Source organism: Schistocerca nitens, chromosome 7, assembly GCF_023898315.1.
Source record: "Schistocerca nitens isolate TAMUIC-IGC-003100 chromosome 7, iqSchNite1.1, whole genome shotgun sequence".
Classification (NCBI taxonomy): domain Eukaryota; kingdom Metazoa; phylum Arthropoda; class Insecta; order Orthoptera; family Acrididae; genus Schistocerca; species Schistocerca nitens.
Genome location: NC_064620.1, coordinates 632,239,293 through 632,263,261, shown reverse-complemented (window position 1 = coordinate 632,263,261; position 23,969 = coordinate 632,239,293). Strand labels below are relative to the sequence as shown.

Genomic DNA, 23,969 nt, shown 5'->3' with positions numbered 1-23,969 from the left:
CTGCACTTTTTAAGTCTGGACAACATGAAACAGAAGTTTCACTGTATTATTTGTTGCCTTCAGACTGTATAGTGATGGCAGTAATGTTCACATTTTTTCACAGATTTTTGCCATGCGCGCGCGCAGAACACGACCCTCACCCACCTCATAGCTGCTCTCCACTCTTACTATCCACCAGGATGAACAGCCACCACCAAACTGTGACCAAGAGCAAAGTAGACCATCCTGTGGCACAACATCGTAGCTGAGCAAAACATGCTTGATTTCAGTGGCTGCTTCACTACCCTAGCCATCTAGATCCTTCCCTCCACCACCAGCTTTCCTGAACTCTGTAGTTGGGAATTGTCCTTAAAATGCAGTACATGCTCTGCTTCTCAAATTATCTCAGCCTCAACCTATGGTAACCTACTGTCCTCACACCCTCTACCCAATAGCTTCCACCCTCTTTGTCCTATTACCTCCTTCTGATTCTTGTCCTGTCACTTTATTTGTGTGCCATCCTCTGCCTGTGCACCTGCTTGTCTTTCCCCTCCCCATTCCTCTCCTTTATCACTACCTTGTGATTAGCATATTAAGTATGATTTAAGTTTCAGACATATTTCTTAATCTTCAGCAACCATTGCCACAAGACATCACGTATCTAGAAATTCAGAATATTGGGGAACTTGCTTCATCATTGTTGCATATCTAGATAGTAAATTTTCTCATTAAAATCTGAATTTCAAGTGATGGAAATTACCAAATGCCTGTATAAGGCATGGTGAATATTATGAGGTGTGGTAAGAAATCGAACCAAGACAGTAAAGGGAAAGTTTCTGATTGACTGGTCTCTAATCAAGAACAAAAAGGAATTTGGCACATAGCATTTATGCAAGAAGTTGTAAGGTGCATTATAGTGAATAGTGTGGCAGCAAGATGATTGCGTAGTTAACTAACTTTATTTCTGTAAATTTGTTACTATCTGCTTCTTTATGACCTATTAATGACAACAGCTGGGACCAGATTAACTATCATGTAGGATGGAAGTTGCAGTCTGGGATGATACTTGTAAGGGGAACAGTAGGGGAGCGGGGGGGGGGGGGGGGGGAGCATGTCTGAAGTGTGTGCAGGGACTAGAATACCAACAGGCTCGCATCTTGCGGTTGTGGGGCAGGGAGATGGGTAAAACTTTCCCTTATTTGAGCATTATGAAAATAACTAAATAAAGATAATTATTCAATAATACACGCTCGTTTCCTCTGCAAAATCAAACATTGGAAACTCCAGGTAGGAATACCAACTATGTGGAAACCACACTTTGGCAGGCCTTTTCTCAACACTGCCATCTTGTTATAAAGATGACACATTAAGTTTCAGGCAGGCACAATTAAGACACTTACTCAAAGCTTTTGGCCACAGCCTTCGTGAGCAAAAGAGAAACACTCACCATTCGTTCACACAAGCAGGCACAGCTGACCTACACATGACCACCAATTCGGCACTCTAGCAGCTGGGACCAGATTAACTATCATGTAGGATGGAAGTTGCAGTCTGGGATGATACTTGTAAGGGGAACAGTAGGGGAGGGGGGGGGGGGGGGGGAGCATGTCTGAAGTGTGTGCAGGCTCGCATCTTGCGGTTGTGGGGCAGGGAGATGGGTAAAACAGCGAAAAAACGAGAGGAGTGAGGAAAGGTGGGTAGGTTCATTGGCAGGGGGCAGCAAACAAAGAAAGTGGGAGATGAGAATGAGGTGGTGGTGATAGGTCAGATGATGCAGAAACTGATGGTTGAAGGGTATGGGGATGATATGTTACCTTTGGTCGTGACCAGGATAATTACAGGAGCAGAGAATGCGTTATAAGGATAACTCGCACAGTGCAGTTCAGGAAAGCTGGTGGTAGAGAGAAGGATCGAGATGACTCACGAAGTGAAGTTGCAGTTGAAATCAAGCATGTTATGTTCAGCTGCATGTTGTGCCACAGGGTGGTGTACTTTGCTCTAGGCCACAGTTTGGTGGTGGCCGTTCATCCTGGTGGACAGCTAGAGTCATAACAGTATAAAAAGCTGTGCAGTGACTGCAGCAGAGCTGGTATATGACATGGCTGTCTTCACAGGTGGCCAAGCCACCGATAGGGCAGGCTAAGCCAGTGACAGGATTGGATAAGAAGTGCTGTGTGGGTAGATTGGGCAGGACTTGGACCTGGGTCTTCCACGGGGATATGATCATTGTGGCCAGAGGTGTGACTGGGAGTGGCATAGAAATGGTGAAAGATGTTGCGGAGATTGGAAGGGCAGTGGAACATCACTCTATGATGATGGGTAGAAAGGCTCTTGAGTAAGATGTTCCTGATTTCAGTGCATAGTGATAGATAATCAAAATCCTGACAACGGATGTGACGCAGTTGTTCCAGTCCAGGGTGGTATTGGGTGATGAAGGGGACACACTTTCATGGGTGGCTCTTGGTAGCGGTGGGAGGATTGGGGTTATGAGGGGAAATGACACGGGAGATCTGTTTGTGGACTAGGTTTGGGGATAGTGCCAGTCTGTGAAGACCTAGTTGAGACCCTCGGTATACTGGGTAAGGGAGTACTTGTCACTGCAGGTACGCTGTCCCCAGGTGGCCAGGCTGTATGAGAGGGATTTTTTGGTGTGGAAGTAAACATAGAGGAGAAACTCTGTGTCCAAGAAGATGGCACACACTGTTGAGGAGGACAATGTGAAGCAGATACGTGGGAAGATTTTGAGTTTGTTAAGGAATGGGGGTAAGGTGTCTTGGCAGTGAGTTCAGATCATGAAGGTATCGACAATGAAACTGTATCAGGGTAAAGGGTTTGGTGTTTCGAGATGGTAGGAAGATCTCCTGTAGATGGGAAGATCTCCTCTAGGTGCCCCATGAACAGGTTAGCATAGGAGATTGCCATGCATAGCCCCATGGCTGTGCTGCAGATTTGTTTGTATACATTCCTTTCAAAGGAGAAGTAGGTGTGGGTTAGGATAAAGTTAGTAAGGTGTATAAGGAATGAAGTATTAGGTTTTGAATCTGAAGGACATTGGGAAAGGTAATGTTCAGAAGCGGTAAGACCATGGGCATGAGGGATGTGCCTTTTAATTGTGCCTGTCTGCAACTTAACGAGTCATTTTTGTATGGTGAGGAGCAATCTGTCTTATCCTCCATTGCTGTTTTCTGTATGAGTCATACATGTACACAGTGTAAGAGGTTGAATTAATCTGAAGCATTTTATTCCAGGTGGGTTCCTGTGTTCCAGTATTTGGGGTGTGTTTCATTGACACATCTATAGGTACATTTAATTTTGGGCAGTTTTCTGATGATCGGCATAGGTCTAGACTACGGACTCTGCTAGCACATCATCCGCCTGTTCAGGTAAGTATTGTTTACTGCTTCAGTTAGACATTTGTACATATCTTTTAAGGACTTTTTTGTTACATTGGCACATTTTATTAAGCAACATAATTGTGGCTTCAGTTTGATGTAAAGTAGTAGTTACACTGCTTTTAAAGTGTTGCATGGGACCTCTATTTTGCAGTATAAAGGGCTTGATCCTTATCCATTATATTTTCCATTTGCTACCATCGCCTGTTGTGACTCACAGCAAAACATGACAAAATGATCTTCACATGAGTGGTAATGAACTAAGCTGGTAATCTTTAAGGAAAGGGAGGTGGGGACGTTTCCCACCTCCTCCTGCACTTCTTCAAAGTCAACCTTTTGTTCATAAATATTGCCTCTTGATCATTGTTCATTAAAATTAATACTTCTTTTCTTATAATGCCTCCAAATAACAATGTAGAAAGAGTTTAAAAAGTCTTCAGTAAAAGTCATATTTGTTTGTGATATTTTTATCTGAATATCTGTTCTTGTTGAAATTTCAACATACCTGCAGTAACATTGTTTGCAGTCTGTGCCATAAAATTATTCTGATCAAGTGAACTTCAGTTGACTGTTGTCTGGAAAGCTTAACTTCTTCAATTATATTACTTAGAGTATACTTAAAATTATAAGACAGAATAACTAGCCAGTAATTAGTTTCAAGAGATGGAACTTTTAATGCTGCTGATACACACACAATATGGCATGTTCTAGCTTCTTGAATTATATAAAGTTCCTTCATCAGGGCCGAAAGTAAGACCATGGGGGAAAATGGAAAAGTTCAAGCAATGGTCAAGGAATAGCCTCTTCAATTACTGGGTGTTTATAATTGAAGCGCACCTACTCTTGGAGATCCAATGTGTGGCAGCAAAACTTGGTAGATACGCTAACAGTGTGTATACACTGCAGGAAATCTGGTAAAAACTCGGGAATTTTTTCATCTGGGAGAGAAACAGGAAAAACCCAGGAATTTTTTAGAATTCTGGAAATGTTTCATTGTTTTAGTCTTTGGTTAATTTTTTGTAATTTTGACCAGTAAGAACTGATAAACATCAAAATGTGTCAAAGGCTTTAGGACTAAGACTATGGAATACTTCATAACAATAAACTGCTGCCGATGAGCCTGATGTCACAACTGTTGACATTAAGTTCATTTGAGCAGTTGCCTGCAGGCTCATGTACATGTGCAGTTGAGTTGCGTGTGGACAGTACATTCTCCTGCTTCCAGCTTCTTGAAGTGTGGCTGTTAGCTGTAGCAACACGCAGCCAGATGCTACCTGGAAGAATTTTTCTGGCAGCACCCAAGCTGCCAGATTCGCGCATCTGCACAGCAGTCTGGGTTGTAGTGGGGAGGGGGTTAGTCTCTATGTAAGCTGTATTTACATTTAGTGACTTTGTTGTTTCCTCTTTGTTCACACATCAAATGAAAACAAAACAGATTTCTGTGGTTGGGAGCTGTCAAGTGAATTAAAATACATTCACGTAACTACAGAAGGCTAACATATGTTATCAGTTTCAGTTTTCTGATTTTATTTTGTTTTCATGTGGCATTTATTAATCTTTTCCCCAGAGGCAGTCAATTTATTAGAAATGTGAAGTGTTTCATTCCGCACTATTGGCTAGTTTCAACTGATCACTGAATTTCATCTTCTGGCATGTATGGCATTATGCCATAATAAAGAACCAAACACAAGACAATATGGATTGGGTACTCCAAGAAAATTTGCATCCCGAAAACTGCACTTAAAAGCTTAATACCATGTTGGGGCCTACTTCATTGTGAATCTGGACATATGAGTGTGCACTTTAAGCCAAAATATGCCTTTTAGTATGGTTTATGAAATTCCGATGCTCTTGGGAGTGTCCTCTTCCTTTTATGATATCATGTAAGATCTCTTAATACGATATATGCATGAACATGTGGGCTTCCTAAGTCATCGTAGCTGTCCACGCACAGTACTGTCTGTTTTCTGGCACTTTCTGGCAACTGCTGAAATGAAGCTATTTCTAATAGGCCATGGGAAAATATTATGAATAATGCTTTCAAAAGCATTAGTTTCAAAGTAAATTTCCTTTTACACAAGATGAATTATGTTAAGTGTGCGAATGTGCAGTGGATTTCTTAAATCACAGAGTGTTTTACTCTCACTTAAAACTTAACACATTGAGGACTAGTTACTTAGAAGAATTTTGAGGCCAGAAGACCAGACATTATCATCGTTATTTAAAAGTTTAGTGGCACATTTGTGTGATGTATCTTAAAGTGTAACACATGCAAAAAAGACCAATATTATACATGATAGCTTAGCTTTTCGCTTAGCTTATTAATCTCTTAAAGACCAATATTGTATGTGAAAGTTTAACTTTTCTTGTAATTACATTATGTACATTAATTTAAACCATTAACATTTCCTATTTATCTGCTGTCATTGGCTGGCGAGATCATGTGACATGAGCTATGATTGGCTTACAAAAGCGCATTCAATGTCAATTTCAGTGCTTCGGAAACTAACGTGCTGTATCGTGTATTGAATCTATACTTTCGTAATATGAATACAAAAGTATGCAGCATATTGTAATATGAAACTCTGCAGCGTAAATGTTGCTGCACATCACAGATCTTTCCAAAACTTATTATTATTATTATTATTATTATTATTATTATTCTATTGAGTTCCATTAATCTTTTCCTCTATTCCCCCCCTTCTTCCTTTGTTACTCTGGTCATCACACAGTGATCTCTGATAGTGACCTTTTCATATTGATTCGCTTCTTCCCTTCCCACTTCCTGATGACCAGGTTATCTGCTAGGCTTTCCATCGTGTTGATTGGCCTCTAATACCTCTCCCTGGTTGTGTTTCCACCTTTGCCAGGTTGTGTTGATGAAGTCGTCTGTGATCTGTCTGATAAGATAATCCATGCTGCTGACATTCCCATTCCCTGCTTGACAGGCCCCATTCGGTATCAACCAGTTCCTTGGTGGATCACGGATATTACCACCGCTATCCATTGCTCTTGCAACATCTCCGTGGCACCCGTCCTCTGCCGGTCATATTAAATTTAAACGTCTTCATGTCAAATCCTGGTACTTAATCAGAGCAAACAGGTGTGTTGGAATGCTTTGTTTCATCTGCGTTCTTTAGCCCTTCATCACAGGTGTGGACTAAACTCCACACCCTCCACGGTTGTCAGTGGCAGTCTTCCATTCTGGACCTTGCCCTTCCAGGTGGCCTCTGTACATATCTATCAGTGCTCTTGAAACACCTTGCAACACATTTTTTGGCGGCATCATCATCAACCTCCTATACAGTTACCTTCCTCCTCTGTAAACAGCGGGCTGAGCTTCCCGCTTATATTTTACTCCTTGTCAGGCAGAATTCTACAATGTACATTTTACTGAATGGGAGCGTCTTCTGGCCCTCTTTTCTTCTCACAATTCAGCTCCTGGCCCCGATTCCATCCATAACCAATTGTTCAACACCTCAGTCCTCTACGACGACAGTATCTCCTTCGGTTGTTTAACCATATTTGGCTCCATGGTATTTTCCCCTCTCAATGGGGAGACAGTGGTTGCTGTCCTTAAGCCTGGCAAGAATCAATCGTCCCTTGATAGTTACCAGCTAGTCAGCCTGACCAATGTCCCTGTGAGTTTACTATACTGGATGGTGGTTTGTTAGCTCAGTGTTATCCTTGAATCCAGGGACCTTTTATCTCCTTACAGTGTAGCTTTCAGGAGGGGGTAGTCTCCAATTGATCATCTCCTTTGATTGGAAACCACACTTTGGCAGGCCTTTTCTCAACACTGCCATCTTGTTGCATTTTTCTTCGATCTTCTTAAGGCCTACGACACAGCTTGGCATCATTGCAGTCTCCTTATGCTCCATGAGTGATGACTTTGGAGGACCTTCCCGATTTTTATTTGCCAGTTCCTGTCCCACTGGTCATTCAGAGTTCAGGTTGGCACTGTTTTAAGTTCTCTGTGGTCCCAGGAGAATGGTGTTCCGAGAGGGCTCCGTATTAAATGTCCATTAATGAACTTGTGGCCTCTGCTGGCCCATTGGCCACCCCTGCATTGTATGTAGATGATTTCTGTATTTGGGCTAGCTCCCACTCAGAGATTCTGCAGAACGACAGCTCCAGAGTGCCATCTGGCACACTTCCACATGGACAGTCTCGCACCGTTTTCAATTCTCTCCCCGTAAGTCGAGGATGGTGTGTTTCTGTTGCCGTACTATGGCCCATCCTGATCTAGAGCCATATCTCAACACCCAAAACCTACCCACGGCCCTTGAGATCCATTTCTTGGCTCTTCTTTTTGCAACAAGCTCACTTGGTTGCCGCATATCCATTGTCTGAAGTTTGGATGTTTTTTGTAAACTTGATGTTTTTCGCTTCCTTGCCCACACCTCTTACGGTGTGAATTGTTCAATCCTTCTCCGCCTTTACCGGGCAGTACTTGTGTCTTGTATGGATTGTGGTTGTGAGGTTTATGGATCAGCTGTACCTTCCACACTGCTCCTCTTGGGTCCAGTTCACCGTTGTGGTATCCGTTTAGGCACCAATGCCAATCTCATCTCCTGGTTTCCTATGCCAACACTATCTGCTCTTCCCCTGCTCACCCCTCCTATTGTATTCTTTTCGCAGCAGTTGCCCACCCTCATGTGGGTTACCGATTTTGCTCCGCCTCGCATCTCTTCACAGTGTTGTCCATCTCCCCTCCTTGTCCTTACGGGGGTTTCAGGATGCCATTGTGTTTTACACCAATGGCTCTAAATCTGCCTATTAAATGGGATATGCCTTCACATCTTCTGTTGGCATGGAGTGCCATCTCTTGCCTGTTACGTGTGGGGTGTTCACTGTGAAAATTATGCTATTTATAGGGCTCTCTGCTTCATTAAATAGTTCTCACTTACCCTAGTTTTGTTATATATGGACTCAATGAGTGGTCTTCAGGCTATCACTCAGAGCTTTCCCACCACCCATTGGTCTCTGCCATCCACAACCTTCTCGCTGTTCTTGGGGATTCTGCTTATTTGGTTGGTTTCCTTCGGATTCCTGGCCACTTCGGTATACTGGGAAATGAACTTGCTGATCGTCTGGCTGCCCGGTGGGGCGTTCTTGACTCCTCCAGGGGCGGATTTGCTTTACATCAAATCTCTTTTTGCTCAATCTTGGACTGACTCTTGACTGGCTATCCCACTGTGTAATAAACATCACTCTATCGAGGAGACTCCCACCTTGTGGCATTCTACCCTCTGCCGCTCCCAGTGGAAATCTGCCATCCTCTTGTCATCTTCGTATTGGCCATACTACGTTGACACGTGGTTTTTTACTCTGCAGTGAGCGGCCCCCTCCTCCCCACCCAACTTTGTGGCTGTGGGGCTGCCCTCATGGTGGTCTATATTTTGCTGGACAACCTCCCATTTTGGCTCACTGCACTAAATGTGTCCTCCTACCTTCTCTGTCTCTTGGGTTAGCGGATGACCTGTTCTTGGTTATGTCTGTCCTCAGTTTCCTTCACCAAAGTGGTTTGGCTTCTAAGGTTTAAGTCCTTGAATTTTCCTCTGGAATTGGAGTCCCTCATTTAGTGTTAGCATTGGTTATGGAATCCTTGGTCTTCCCTCTACACCAGCCACACTCTCGATGCCTTTCCCTAGGTTTTGTGTGGTCTTTAGTGCGGTTTTGTTTCCTCTTCTCTTGCGTCTCTTTCTCCTGATGTTGTCCCCTTTGTGTTGTGGTTGTGGTCGGGTGTGGGAATTAGGACGGATAGGTGGCGGTGCTGGTGCCTGACCCCTCTCAGCATTTCTGGGGCACCCCTGCTCTCCCTGTTTCCCCCACCCCCTCCTTTTATTTCTTCTTTCAGTTGCCCTGATGTTCCTTTTATCTCTTTGTTTGCCCATTTTCCCTTCCTCTTGATTGACTGTGCTCTCTGTGTTGTTCCTCCCTTGATTTCTGCCATCCTAGACCATAGAACCAATGACCTTGCTGTTTGATCCCCTCTCCCAAATCAACCAACCAATCTCCATGTTATCTATACCATCTTATACAGCATGGGATTACTGCTTTGGAAGTTTGCTGTTGTGTGGAAACTGCTGTTTTCATGCAAGATGTGGCAGCACCTTATGTTGCTTACACAGTGAAATGTTTGCATAATGCGACCTTCCACAAATGTATTACCTCAACAGGTTTTGCAAATGCATTCCTCGCAAGGTCACTCAAGTTGAATCCATGTGACTTTTGGTCTCTGGGGATATCTTAAAATTCACCAGGGACATGTTCAGTCACTACCTGATTTGAAGCCCAGTATACAGGCACATTTTGCTCGGATTCTGTCGGACCTACTACAATCAACTGTTGATCATGTCGTTTCAAGGATAAGCATCCCATCAACTTCTCTGGTGCTTATATAGAACAAACTGTGTAAGCGGCGGTTAATAATAAAATCAATTATGCCTTTCTCACGTGTTTGACTTCTTTTTGCCAACGTCGTGTTCCTGATTCATTATGTAGTGAAACATTTCTGTACATCTTTCGTGCATTCACAGTGCCAGATTTGTACCTGGTGGCCAAAGTTGAAACTAGCATATCTTTCAAATTGTATTTTAGTTTTATTACACCAAAGGTGTCCATGAACAAATGCAACAATATTCATACACAGAAACTCTTTTTCAGTCACAATGATATCACTATTTAAGACCATGCCCTTAAATGGATGTATCTCCACAACATTCTCATCAAATACAAGAATGCAAATACAGTAATTGTAGAAAAAGCATGATAATAGAACAATATGCTCAAAACTCATAATTTATGACCCCCTCCTCCCCAAATCCCCATGCTTGGAAATACATCTGTAACATGAGTTGCATTAAAACTCTATAAAAACAAATTTTTACATAAACAAAATGAACATCAATATTTATCAACACAGTTAATGACAGTTATAATATTATGGAAAGGAAAGTTGCCACTCACCATATAGCGGGTATTCTGAGTTGTAGATGTGCACAACAAAAAGACTGTCACAGTATAAGCTTTCGACGACTGTGGCTTCAACTGCCAGAGGTTGCAGTCGCGCACGTGTTTCAAGAAGTACCGTAACAAAGATTTGTATTGCGTACAGGTAAAGCAGTAAAACATCATCTGTTAAGTCACAATGTGGGCGATAGTCTGTGCTGAGTGACCGTGGTGGACTCTCATTGAAGAGGATTGTGATGAAAAATAAGAGAATGACACCTGCAAAAGTCACTGCAGAGCTGAATTTCACACACGCAAACCCTGTTGGCTCCATAAGCAGGAAATTGCAGGATGAGTAGGAATTCCAAAACCACTCATCAGTGATGCAACTGCCTGTTAGCAGCAAAATGTGGCACTGAAGCCATAAAACCTGGATTGTGAAACAGTGGAAGAAAGTCGTTTGAATGGATCAAACTTGTTTTCATACAGTTTCCAGTTTCTGGCCAAGTTTACGTCCCAGGAGCGAAACGTGGCAGGGCTTTGGCAGTGATTTGGGCAGTGATATTGTGGTATTCCAAGGGTCCCATGGTTCCTCTGAATGATAACATTACTGCCAAGTATTATGTAACAATTTTGGCTGGTATAATATTTGCTGTTCAGTGGTGGTGCTGTGTTAACAGAAGATGGGGCTCCTGTTCACACAGCTTGCATCATCCAGCAATGGTTTTGTGAGCCCTAATATAAATTGTCTGGTCACCACAATTACGAGAACTCAATATTAATTAGCTTTTGTGGTCTACTTGCAGAGAAGGGTACATTATCACTATCCACTTCCATCATTGTTATCTGAACTTACCTCAATTCTGCGGGATGAATGGTATAGGATACCCTTAAAAACCATATAGGACCAGTTGTTATCCATTCTGAGATGAATGGAAGCTGTTATGAATGTCAACAGGTTTCCTACTCTGTATTAGTCATGGTAATGCATGTTGTTTTTGGCATTTCCATATTTTTGTCCACCCTCTGCATTAGTTTCCATGTCAATTCATTACATGCCATACACAGTTATGAATTGTTTAAAATCCTCACTGGAGGGTAAGATATATAGCCATGGAGGTCTTGATAAAGAAATGATAGAGAAACACAAAGCTAACGGTAATGAATTTTCATACAGGTTCCTTCTTACAAAGAAGTCAAGATGGCAGCTGGACACTTAATAATACTCATAAAGAACAGGTTTAGAAGAAAACTGGTTCATTATGAGATGGCTCTTCACATTTATATTTGAATTTATATTGTGCTACACACACAGTATTAGCAGCTTTTCAGTGTGATGAAAATTTCTTGATGATGTAGTGGTGCCCTACATAAAAAAAGAGAGATCTAAGAACAACTCAGGCTGGAACTTTGGAACTTGGCAGTAGACGTAACAACAAACTGAAACAACAATCGTAAATGTAAACAGTCATCTGAATATGAAACCGTCTGTTCCATGAAATTTCATGTAAACGGTTGTATGTCAGTAACTTACTGCCACAATGTTTAGGCACAGAGTCCTCTGACCACTTTCAGTCATATACAAGTGAAAGTAAACTGAGCTGCCCAGGTTAAAACCACTGGTGCGTTCATCGTTTACCTAGTTATCACTGTACATGCGGTGCTATAGTGCATGCCCATCTGCTGCAAGTCTGTGCCCTCCTGTGAGCACCTTCCATAGTGAAAGCTTGCATTGTCAATATCAGTTCGATTATCTTCACACGGAATTTCATGGAATGATCTATAGGCCGGGAAAATTTTAAATTTAATTAACAAAGAAACTGTGATTGAAATCAGAAACATGTCCATTGTTCTAAGTAAATAGCATTATTATCATTATTAATACTGGCTGATACCTTTTTTGTACGAAGCAATATGTATTTTTACACACCCGTGGTCTCACCATGTCAAATTTTAACAACACAGCAATAAATTCTTGGATAATCTCTTCATACTTTTGGGCCATAATCGTGTAATAATCTTTGAATGGTATTTCCGCCATTTGACTATACAAACTTCTTTATTTTATAATACTATCATGATTTTGATCTTAACCAAATGTCAGATACAGCAGTGTCTGTTATAATTAAGACTTGAGTTGAGTGAAGTCGTAGTCTTGATAGAAAAGTTGGTCAGTATGTTACAGATGTTAGTCATACCCAGTGAGTGCCTAGATAGCAACCACCAGCTATTAGTTGCTGACCTAAAAGTGCCAAAATTTAAACAAAAGAGAGTGCCAAAGATTAAGACTTAGTTGTTGAAGGACGGACATGGAAGTGAAAAGAAAGCACAAAGCATGAATAACATCCAAATCACCCAACACTGAGAAAGGGGGAGTAGAAGAAGAATGATCCATATTACTGGGAAGACTTTACTACAAGGATAGAGGAAGGATTGTCAGTGACGTGTGGATGACACTTCTGTAGTGTGGCTGTGGCCCCATGATGATGAAGAACTGTCACATTTCTTGCAACATCTGAATTCAATCTACAAGAACATACAGTTTACCATGGTGGGGGCATTAGGGCATTGTGTCTGCCATAAGCCTACACATACGGACCTTTATCTGCAAGTGTTTGAACTGCCATCAACCTTCACAAACTACTGGTGTCTTTAGAATGTTGGTACACCAGGCTGATGTTTCTAATGGAGACGGCCTTACAAAGGAGCTAGAACACCTATAGTCAGTGTTCGAAGATTGTGGTTACTGTGTACATCAGATTAGTGCAGTGCAATGGAGAAAGAAGCCTGATCACCCACAACATCAAGAAGATAAGCTGCTGTTCAAGTCCAGGGCATTCCTTCCATACGTCGGCAGCCTTCCGTCCAAAGTAGGCAGAATCCTAAGGAAACATAAAGTTAGTAATTTTCTGGTGCGGAAGGCCAGGATTTACAAAATTCCTTGCTAACGCAGCAAACCTTACATAGGTCAGACAATACGCACAGTACATGAAAGGTGCATTGAACGGGGGCGCCACACTCGCCTTTCGCAGCTCAGTAAGTCGGCTGTAGCTAATCATTTTATTACCACGGGACATTCTATAGATCATTCTGCCACAAAAATCTTGACCCCAGTGAGATATAGATCACTCTGCCACAAAAATCTTGACCCCAGTGAGATGCATTTGGGATTTAATTCAGTAATTAAAGAATCTTTGGAAATACATCCAGCAGAAAATCTTATAAATCGTGATGGCGGTTTTAAACAGGACAAGGCTGGGACCCGGTGATCCCTTTAATTTCTTCTGAGAGAAAACATTTTAGTCATAATGACACGTCTGGCAACATCTGGTGTTTGTTTTTAGCAATGCGGGCACGCTTTCCGACAGAGGGCAGACATGTAACTTCACATACATACATGCACCTGCGTGCCACAGATGGAACAGTTTTTCCAAAGGTAGCAGATTTCAAGAGGAAGCTCCTGTGACAGCCACCAATGCACACAAGTTTCCACGCCAATCTGTGCTATGAATTAGACACTCACCTGCAGATGGCTGGATGGTTGCCAGCTGATACATCATGGCAAGAAGTCAACAAGATACAGATCAATCCCGAAACTTCATAGAATATTCAGTATGCCAGGAAAACTTCAAGAATCAAAATGTAGGCAGTCAATAAATGGCCTGACTGTAGACATACATTTTGTCAGTAAAATTTTGATTAGTCAGGATATGTTAAAAATAAATTTTTCTCTAGGACCCTCTTAAAAATACAGGGTCGTCTTGTGCTCAGGAAAATAAGGTAAATACAATAAAGTGTAGCTGCGGAACTGACATTTCCGGAAAAGTACTGCTAGTATTACAGTATGCATCAATTTGATAGCTGTTACATTCAACATCAAACTCATCACTATCCATTTTCAAATGCGCTAAGTAGACAACAGAAGAAGACTGAGATCCTGCACAGCGTTAGTATCAAGATGATTTTAGAGTTTGTGATATGTTGGTCAGCCATGCTCATGGTTGGAGCGCAGGCAGAAATCGAAAGAGATTTGCCCTCAACATACGTGAAGAAGAAACTTTTGAACTATTGTCAAAAAATGGTAATATTCACTAGACGCCAAGCACGTAAATGAGTTTCACTGTGTATCTCATTAAACCAAATGAGAACTCGTCTGGCAAGCTAGGCACGTGGAACTAAATATCCCCTGTCAGCTGAACACTAAACAATTACCATGCAAGAACTGGGTACTGTGTTATCATATTTTCCCCCTCACACTATAAGTGATTAGCGATAAGTTGTCTGAGGATAATTAACACTTCGCTGTCCCCACATCTCGTACAAATTCATTCACTTGGTGCCAGCAGCGCTAATTTGTATTACTTGGCTTGTCGCTGGCTGTTCTTGACATTATCGGGAGATTATAAATTGTTAAGTTTTACTAACCTCATGGCTAGTCTTCATAAGTTCTCAACCCTATTCCCCCTACTTTCATGAAATTTCGAAGATACACATATGTAAATAAATACAAAATTTGTTTCTTTCACATATTTGTTTATTTTCGTTGTCTTTGGTATTTAGTATTTCTCTTTCATATGATATGCAGCAAAAACGTCTCAAAGATGTAACACAACTCCACAAGACTTTTACATTAAGTTTGTTGTTCTTTTTTTGTTTTTGGAACATGCAGGGCAGTTTCTTTGTTTACGTTTATTCATTTCAGAAATAAGTATTAGTTGGTGTCGCTTTATGTGATCAGGAAGCCTGTCAGCCAGACCATGATGACACATACGTGATGTAGTGGCAACCTCCAAGTTTTGCTCAGAAGCGAGTGCGTGGTATTTTATCCACAACTCGGACACTTTCAATTAAAAAAAAATCGTGAAATCGGAGACTCTTGTTTTCTGTATTGAAATATTGACATGTACGGAATGCATTAAATAATGCCCAATTAAAGAGGTACATGCAAACCGTTTTTGACCATTTTATATTTTTTCTACATATAGAGTAATAACTCAAATATTGGTCTGCCCGATCCTCTCTTTCATGTATTTGTTGTAGTCTATTACACTTTCAGGTTTTTTTATTGTGTAATTGGTTTTTCTACATTTTCTTTGAGTGTCAGTGAAAGTGGCATTATGTATTGTAGAGATAATTCGTATTGTTTTAGTTTTTGAAGCTCTCCATACATGTGTGATTACTTCACCTTTCTGTCGATGACAAGCTTCAAACACATAGACTTTTGTGCTCTTTTAATTTTTCCAGAAATCCTCTATTTTGCCATGTCATTCCACAAACTCGAAGTTTCCTTTCAGGTAACTTCTCTGAAAGCTCTACACTGTTACAACAATTACCTATGTCAAGGTGATGCCACTTTCCATAAGAAGGTGTCAGTAGTTCCGTCACTGTTTTTGCTAAAGGCTGTCCAGTGCCAGAATATATCTTGAATGAGGAAATGTATCCTGTACTCGAATTGCACAGCATCCAAATTAGTATGCCATATTTCGTAATTTTCAATGCATTGTAAACTTTAAAATTCAACCACCAATGTGACGGTGTCATTCCTTCATCAGTTGAGATGTTTTGACTTAAAAATGATAATATTTGTCTGAATCGGTTGTGGGATATCGTTTTGCGAAATATTGGTGTGTCTACCAATGGATTCGTTGACCAAGAATCATCGATCCTTGCTTTTTTTACAATTCCCATAAGGATAGCTAGCCCAAAGCATTTTCTAAGTTCGGGCCCCCTAACATCGACAAATTTGTGTTATTGTGTGTGTGTGTGTGTGTGTGTGTGTGTGTGTGTGTGTGTGTGTGTGAAAAAATAGATCATTCCCAATATATAATTCTACGATATCCTCGATGCTCTGTGTATCTTAGGGAAATGTGTTTGGACCCGGAGATCCTTCAAATTTTTTATTGGTCCTTGGTAAATCAGTCTGACCACTGTGCATTGTCTTCTTCGTCTGATTCATCCAAATCAGTTGGCAACTGTAGCATTCAGCGAATGCTGCTTGGACATATTTCACTATCTTCCAATGATTCTGCTTCACTTTCATTTTCGTGATATCCAATATCTTCTTCTCAATTGGCCAAGTCGTCCGGAATGTCAGACAAGACGTCCATGCATTCATCGTAAATAATTGTATCATCTCTTTCGTCTGCCATAATGAAAGGGCACAAGTACTTATAAAAACAAAAAAGCTGGATGACGTGTGCAACTTATTGTTACCTAAACAAAACACCAGCAGAATGCAAAAGATACTACAGTGCTGTCACCAGCCACTGCACAATATTATGCTCACGACACCACTGTGGTGCCGCCAGCCACTGAGCGATACCATGCACACGACACCACTGTGGTGTCGCTGGCTGTTGCCTGCTGTTTCACGCACACCACCACTGTGGTGCAGCCGGACAGCATAGTGTTAGGATTTAAACTTGTAGTTGAAGTAAGAAAAACAGGAGAACATATCACTTTACTTTAAGAGAATAAGATCCCATCAGCTATTTTCCCATCAGAGTACCATATTTAATACGTATCTGGTAATGAATAACAATTCTGCAAAATCCTAAAGTATTTTATGTTTTGTATAATCAGTAGTCTGAGTTACACATATATAAACCTGTGTTTTTCTTTCTTCACGTTAATGCACTGTTTCAGGTCCTTCTGGAGAAGGATAGTGTTTCACAAGAGGCTCAAAAAATTATAGGTTCTATAAAGTCTGTAGTGAGGAAAGATGTATTGTTACCAAGGACAGAATTTTGGACAGCTGAAGAGACACTCGTGTTTTTGAGAGAGGGGCAGTACTTTACAGCTGATGATGTAGAAAGTGATGATAATCAAAATAAGTATTTCCCAAAGGCGTTCTGGCAGTATCTGAACAGTGGTAATTACTTTAATATGAATTTGTAAGCATGTATTACTTACACTGTTTAGCTATCACATTTCTCTAAGAGCTTCTCTTTTTCTGTTTGTTTACTGTTGCATTATTGTAAAATTATTTAATTTTTTTCGCATAGAATTTCTCTTTTTTCCTCAAGTGTTTCTTTGCATCAATATAGTTTATGATCTTCTTTACTTATTATGATTAGAAGTAAAATTGGAAGATAAAATAAAAAAAAAATTATTGAAAATACTAAACAAAAGAATATTAGCAGCAGTAAAACCATAAACACAAAATACTAAGCCTCTGACATTAAAGTCATAAACACAAACTGAACGGTAGTAAAAGATATTCTAGCTTTTAACATAATGTTGCCTTCTCAGAAGTTGGGATGGACAGGCGAGAGTTGGACTTTCCCATGTTGGATTTCCAATGATTATGCAGTACTCGCATAATTTTTTGTGTGACATGGTAATGTAGACTTTAGAAGGAGAAAAACTGCAGTGAGTTGTGGAAGAAACAGAAAGAGGAGGATTGACATGAGAAGTTGTCTGAACACACCGGTAGAGGGAGAGGGGAGTACAACTGATGCCCTAGGAAGTTGATAAATATTGATGGAAGTTGGAAGAAATAACTTCAGGACAGTGGGAATGGTAAGAGTGGAAAGCTTAGGTCATTACAGAGCTGAAGCAGGCAGAAGAGCTGGAGGTAAGTAGCATTACATGGATGGAAGAAAGTGATGAAAGGGGAAAATAAAAACTATTGCCACAAATTTAAGGTGGAGATACAGATTAGAAATAATCAATATCGATCATACTGCTAGTTCTGTAATGCAGATTTTGTATTATGGGGTGTCCAGAAATAATGCATATACTCTTTGTAACAGAATATGTCTTCAACGAAAATACCTAGCTACACAATGTTCATGGTGTACTGTAATTTAAGGCCACAGATCTTTAAACTGATGGACAGTGCTCCACTTGCAACTGTGTAGAACAACCCCCCCCCCCGTTTTATCTATGTCGTAGGGAATGTGTGATTGAGAAATTTTCTTTTATTGGCTTGAAAGTGAGGTTGCACTCCTGTATCTGTTAAATACTTAAGACTGGGACTGATAGCACACAACATTTCAACGTAATAGAAACCGATGACAGGTTGTTCAAAGTAGAACTTGGTAAACCCTCTGGAAGACAGATAACATCACATGGATCATCTTACTGGTCTTTTAATTTAATCAAAGAGAACTCAATTAAAAAAACTATGAGCGAGAATTGCTGATCATACTTGCCTTCATGAGGTGAATTGTGTAATACTGCCAATACACACACACAAATATAAGAGAGAGGGCCCCCCCCCCCCCCCCTGCGGGTTCGGAGGTAAGAATAGGCCCGCGGTATTCCTGCCTGTCGTAAGAGGCGACTAAAAGGTGTCTCAACTGTTTCGGCCTTTAATGTGATGGTCCCGTGAGGGGTTTGACCACTATATTTCCAAATTTTTCCGTTAGTGCGTACCATTTGGGGAAGGACACCTTACGTGGCGCATCTTAAATCAATCTTGCCCTAAGATCTGGCACACCTGAAATTTTCATGGAGTTGGACTTACATCAAGCTTCCGGCCACATCTGCTGCAGTGTGTTCCGGATAGCATCCCTTCCCTCCATTGTGCACTTCCATCTTTGCCCTCGTGATGTACATGGATATTTCGACACCCGACATCCAGCACGGTAGCCAGTCCGTTGTGGTGGGGTCGTCATGTACCCTCTTGGTGGTAGCCCCCCTGACAACACAGGGATCGCACTGCTGATGCTTGAGCTGCTACCTCCCCACGTATGCCGAGGAGTAGATGCCTATCCCTCTGGGGCATCAGGACTCCCGGCAAAGACCATCCTGCCAGGTGGTCTTTGCTGCGGCTGGGTGGCGCACGTGGGGAGAGCCCCTGGTCGGAGTGGGTGGCATCAGGGCGGATGACCCGCAATGAAGCGTGGTACATCATCTCTCGCTGGTGGGCCTCCACCAGCAGTCTCTAAGCGATCGAGGTCTAACTTCAATGCAAAGAAATTTGATCAGAGATCATTTCCCTCCCTGGCCACTCCATGGGAGGAACGTTTGTCCAAAGAAGGCAGTGGAGATTATTCACCCCGGTACCTCGTGTGTACGCGAGTAGATGGGGAATCATTTATGTCGACCAAGCCCCAGTTTTTTGTGGAGCATTTAGAGGACAAGTTCGGGGAGGTGGAGGGCTTGTCCAAAATGCGCTCTGGGTCAGTTCTCATCAAAACAGCATCCTCTGCCCAGTCACGGAGGTTGCTCACTTGCGACAGGTTGGGGGATGTTTCTGTCACCATCACTCCCCCCAAGAGTTTAAACATGGTCCAGGGTATTATATTCCACAGGGATCTTCTTCTGCAGTCTGACGATGAACTACGTGCCAACTTAGAACGACGAGGTGTTCACTTCGTCCAGCGCGTCCATAGGGGTCCGAGGGATAATCAGGTAGCCACCGGTGCCTTCATGTTGGCCTTCGAAGGTGATGTTTTACCCGAAAAGGTCAAGGTGATGGTTTACCGTTGTGATGTGAAGCCATATATCCCTCCTCCGATGCAGTGTTTTAAATGCTGGAAGTTCGGGCACATGTCATCTCGCTGTACATCCGGCATCACATGTCAAGATTGTGGACGTCCTTCGCATCCCAATACTCCATGTGCTCCGCCTCCCATCTGTGTTAACTGCGGAGAACACCATTGCCCCTGCTCACCGGACTGTCGGATCTTCCAGAAGGAAAGGAAGATAATGGAATATAAGACCCTGGACCACCAGACCTACACCGAGGCAAGGCGGAAATACGAGCGGCTACATCCTGTGCCCATGGCATCCACCTATGTCGCTGCTGCAACACCGGTTCGAACCTCTACCGTGTCGTCACCTACAGTTCGATCTCAGCTCTGTTAGAACTCACCGGCCCCCTTGGTTGTGGGGGGGCACTTCACTTCCTGTTGCTCCTGCTCCATCTACTTCAGGAGCAACACCACCCCAACCATCGGGGACATCTGTTCCCCCTTCCCAGCCGGAGAAGCGTGAGCCTTCTTTGGCTCCTCTCGCCCTTGGGGCCCTCCCATCCCAGGCTTTGCCCAGTGCCAAAGCGGACACCCGCAAGTATCTCAAACAACCACCGGTCGCTGGTCGTAGGGCGTCACGGTCGTCTTCAGTCCCTGAGACTGACTCAGTGAGGCCCTCCCAGCCAGAACCACCGAAGGCACAGCGTGCAAAGCAGTCCAAGAAAAAGGCTCCCAAGCATCCTGACATTGCGGTGGCACCTGTCCCACCGCAACCTTCTAACTCTGCGTCCGAAGATGAGATGGAGATTCTGGCGGCCGCTGAGGACCTGGATCTCGCCAGTCCCTTGGACGCAATGGATGGCTGTTGTACAGGTGGTGACTCAGTAGCAGCAGGGGCCCAGGAGGTGTAATCTGCCTCCCCAGTCCCTTCACGCCTTTCCCATCCATGGACAATATCATCCTCCAGTGGAACTGCAGCGGTTTCTTCCACTATCTAGCTGAGCTCAGACAACTCATCAGCCTTCACCCTTTCTTCTGCATTGCTCTTCAGGAAACTTGGTGTCATGCAATGCGAACCCCCGCCCTCTGTGGCTATCGGGGTTATTATAAGAACCAGGCTGCTTATGAAAGGGTGTCTGTTGGCGTCTGCATATATGTCCTTAAGTCTCTTCACAGCGAGTCTGTCCCTCTACAAACGCATTTAGAGGCTGTTGCTGTTCGGGTGTGGACGCCACAGGCTGTTACCGTCTGCAGTCTTTACCTTCCACCGGATGGTGATGTCGCGCAGCATGTCCTGGCTGCGCTGATAGCCCAATTGCCGCCACCTTTCTTGTTACTGGGCAACTTTAACGCCCATAACCCTCTGTGGGGTGGGTCAGTGGCAACAGGTCGAGGCGCCACCGTTGAGCATTTCTTGGCGCAGCTCGATCTCTCGATTTTAAATGATGGTGCCTTCCACACACTTCAGTGTGGCGCATGGCACATACTCCGCCATTGACCTTTCAATCTGTAGCCCTAGCCTCTTACCGTCTGTCCAATGGAGTGTGCATGACGGCCTGTGTGGTAGTGACCACTTTCCGATCTTTCTGTCACTACCACAGCGTCACTCTTCTGGGCGCCCTAGCAGATGGGCTATGAATAATGCTGACTGGGCCTTGTTCTCCTCCACTGCCGCTCTTGAGCCTCTCTCTAATGACGACATTGATGCGGTGGTTCAATCGGTCACCACCGGCATCGTTACTGCCGCCGAATCTGCCATTCCGCGTTCCTCTGGGTCCCCTCGGCGGCGGACTGTGCCTTGGTGGTCGCCTGAGATCGCTGCAGCGATTACAGATCGCCGGCGGGCGCTACAGCGTCACAAGCGACATCCCTGCATTGAACACCTGATCACCTTCAAACGGCTGTGTGCGCGGGCCCGCCGCCTTATCCGCCAAAGCAAGCAGGAGTGCTGGGAGCGGTACGTATCCACCATTGGCCTCCATGTCACTCCATCACAGGTCTGGGCCAAGATTCGACGCGTCTACGGCTATCGGCCACCTGTCAGCGTCCCTGCGCTCTCACTGAATGGAGCAGTTTGTACTGACTCCGACGTCGTTGCAAACCACTTAGCAGAGCATTTTGCTATGAGTTCCGCTTCTGCGAATAACCCTCAGGCCTTCCGCTCCATTAAAGAGCGGATGGAACGTCGGAGCCTTTCTTTTCGCACCCACCATTCTCAATCCTGCAACGCTCCATTCAGTGAGTGGGAATTTCACAGCGCCCTTGCCGCTTGCCCTGATACCGCTCCTGGGCCAGATCGCATCCACTGTCAGATGCGGAAACACCTTTCAGTGGACTGCCAGCGACGCCTCCTCGACCTTTACAACCGCATTTGGGTCGAGGGTGAGTTTCCGTCGCAATGGCGAGAAATTATTGTTATCCCCATTCTGAAACCTGGGAAGAACCCTTTGGAGGTGGACAGCTACCGTCCCATTAGCCTCACCAACGTTCTTTGCAAGTTGCTTGAACGGATGGTGAGCCGGCGCTTAAATTGGGTACTGAAGTCTCGGGGCCTTCTGGCTCCATCTCAGGGTGGGTTCCGTAAAGGCCGCTCCGCCGCCGACAATCTGGTGAGCCTGAAGTCGGCCATCCGTACTGCCTTTGCCCGCCGTCAGCACCTGGTCGCTGTCTTTTTCGACATGCGGAAGGCGTACGATACGACATGGCGTCATCACATCCTTTCTACGCTTCATGGATGGGGTCTTCGGGGCCCTCTGCCGATTTTTATCCGCAATTTTCTGTCCTATCGTACCTTCCGTGTGCAAGTCGCAGCCTCCCATAGTTCCTCCCCAGTTCAGGAGAACGGTGTGCCCCAGGGATCTGTTTTAAGTGTCTGCCTGTTTTTAATAGCCATTAACGGGCTCGCTGCGGCGGTGGGGACGTCTGTCTCAGTGTCCCTGTATGCTGACGACTTCTGCCTTTACTACAGCTCTATTGACATTGCAGCTGCTGAACGTCAGCTACAGGGTGCTATCCGTAAGGCGCAGTCTTGGGCTGTAGCGAATGGGTTTCAGTTTTCGGCTGCCAAGACCCGCGTTATGCATTTCTGCCGGCGACGCACTGTCCACCCGGAGCCGCGGCTTTATCTTGATGGCGAACTTCTTGCTGTGGTTGAGACGCATAGGTTTTTGGGTGTAGTTTTCGATGCCCGGTTGACTTGGCTGCCTCATATTCAGCAGCTTAAACAGGCGTGTTGGTGGCATCTAAATGCTCTGAGATGCTTGAGCCACACCCGCTGCGGCACCGACCGATCTACCCTGATACGGCTCTACCAGGCGTTAATCCAGTCTCGTCTGGATTATGGGAGCCTGGCTTATGGCTCAGCATCCCCATCTGCGTTGCGGGTGCTGGACCCAATACTACACAGCGGGATCCGACTTGCCACTGGTGCCTTCTGCACCAGCCCTGTGGACAGCATACTTGTGGAGGCAGGTGTCCCTCCACTGTGATTGAGGCGCCAACATTTACTGGCGGCTTATGCTGCCCATGTTTTTAGCTTGCCCGGGCACCCAAACTATCGTATCCTGTTCCCGCAATCGGTCGTCCATCTGCCAGAACGCCGAGCCCGGTCAGGTTGTACGATCGTGGTCCGTGTCAAAGAGCTTCTCTCCGGGCTTAGGGTTTTCACTGTTCCACCTCTATTCCGGGCCACTTTGCGGACACCCCCATGGTGTGTTCCTCGCCCTTGCCTTCGGCTCGACTTGGCACAAGGCCCGAAGGACTCGGTCCCTCCAGAGGCCTTCCGCCGCCATTTTTATTCCATCCTGGCCACGTATCAGGGCTCTGGCGTTGTATACACTGACGGTTCGATGGTTGCTGGTCGTGTCGGTTATGTGCTAACTCTAGGGGACCATTTCGAACAACTTTCCTTGCTGGATGGCTGCAGCGTTTACACTGCTGAGCTGGTCGCCATCTTTCGTGCCCTAGAGTATATCCACTCCTGCTCAGGTGAGTCCTTCGTTATCTGTAGCGATTCCCTGAGCAGTTTACGAGCTCTCGACCAGTGTTTCCCTCATTCTCGTCTGGTGATGGCTATCCATGAGTCCCTGCATACTCTTGCACGTAGCAGCCACTCTGTGGTCTTTGTGTGGACCCCAGGCCATGTTGGGATACCCGGCAATGAGGATGTTGACCGCCTGGCGAAAGAGGCCACCAGTAAACCACCTCTGGAGATTGGCCTCCT

At 44.1% G+C, this 23,969-nt stretch overlaps 1 protein-coding gene across 1 annotated transcript in view; it reads left to right on the top strand.

The window, feature by feature from the left end:
* Nucleotides 1-23,969, top strand: part of LOC126195031 (DNA mismatch repair protein Msh6) — a 321,830-nt gene that overhangs the window by 156,327 nt on the left and 141,534 nt on the right. Inside the window, exons 13-14 of the mRNA XM_049933475.1 lie at nucleotides 3,228-3,362; nucleotides 16,971-17,196. Of these exons, the coding sequence (XP_049789432.1) occupies nucleotides 3,228-3,362; nucleotides 16,971-17,196 (361 nt within the window). The remainder of the gene's footprint in view (nucleotides 1-3,227; nucleotides 3,363-16,970; nucleotides 17,197-23,969) is intronic.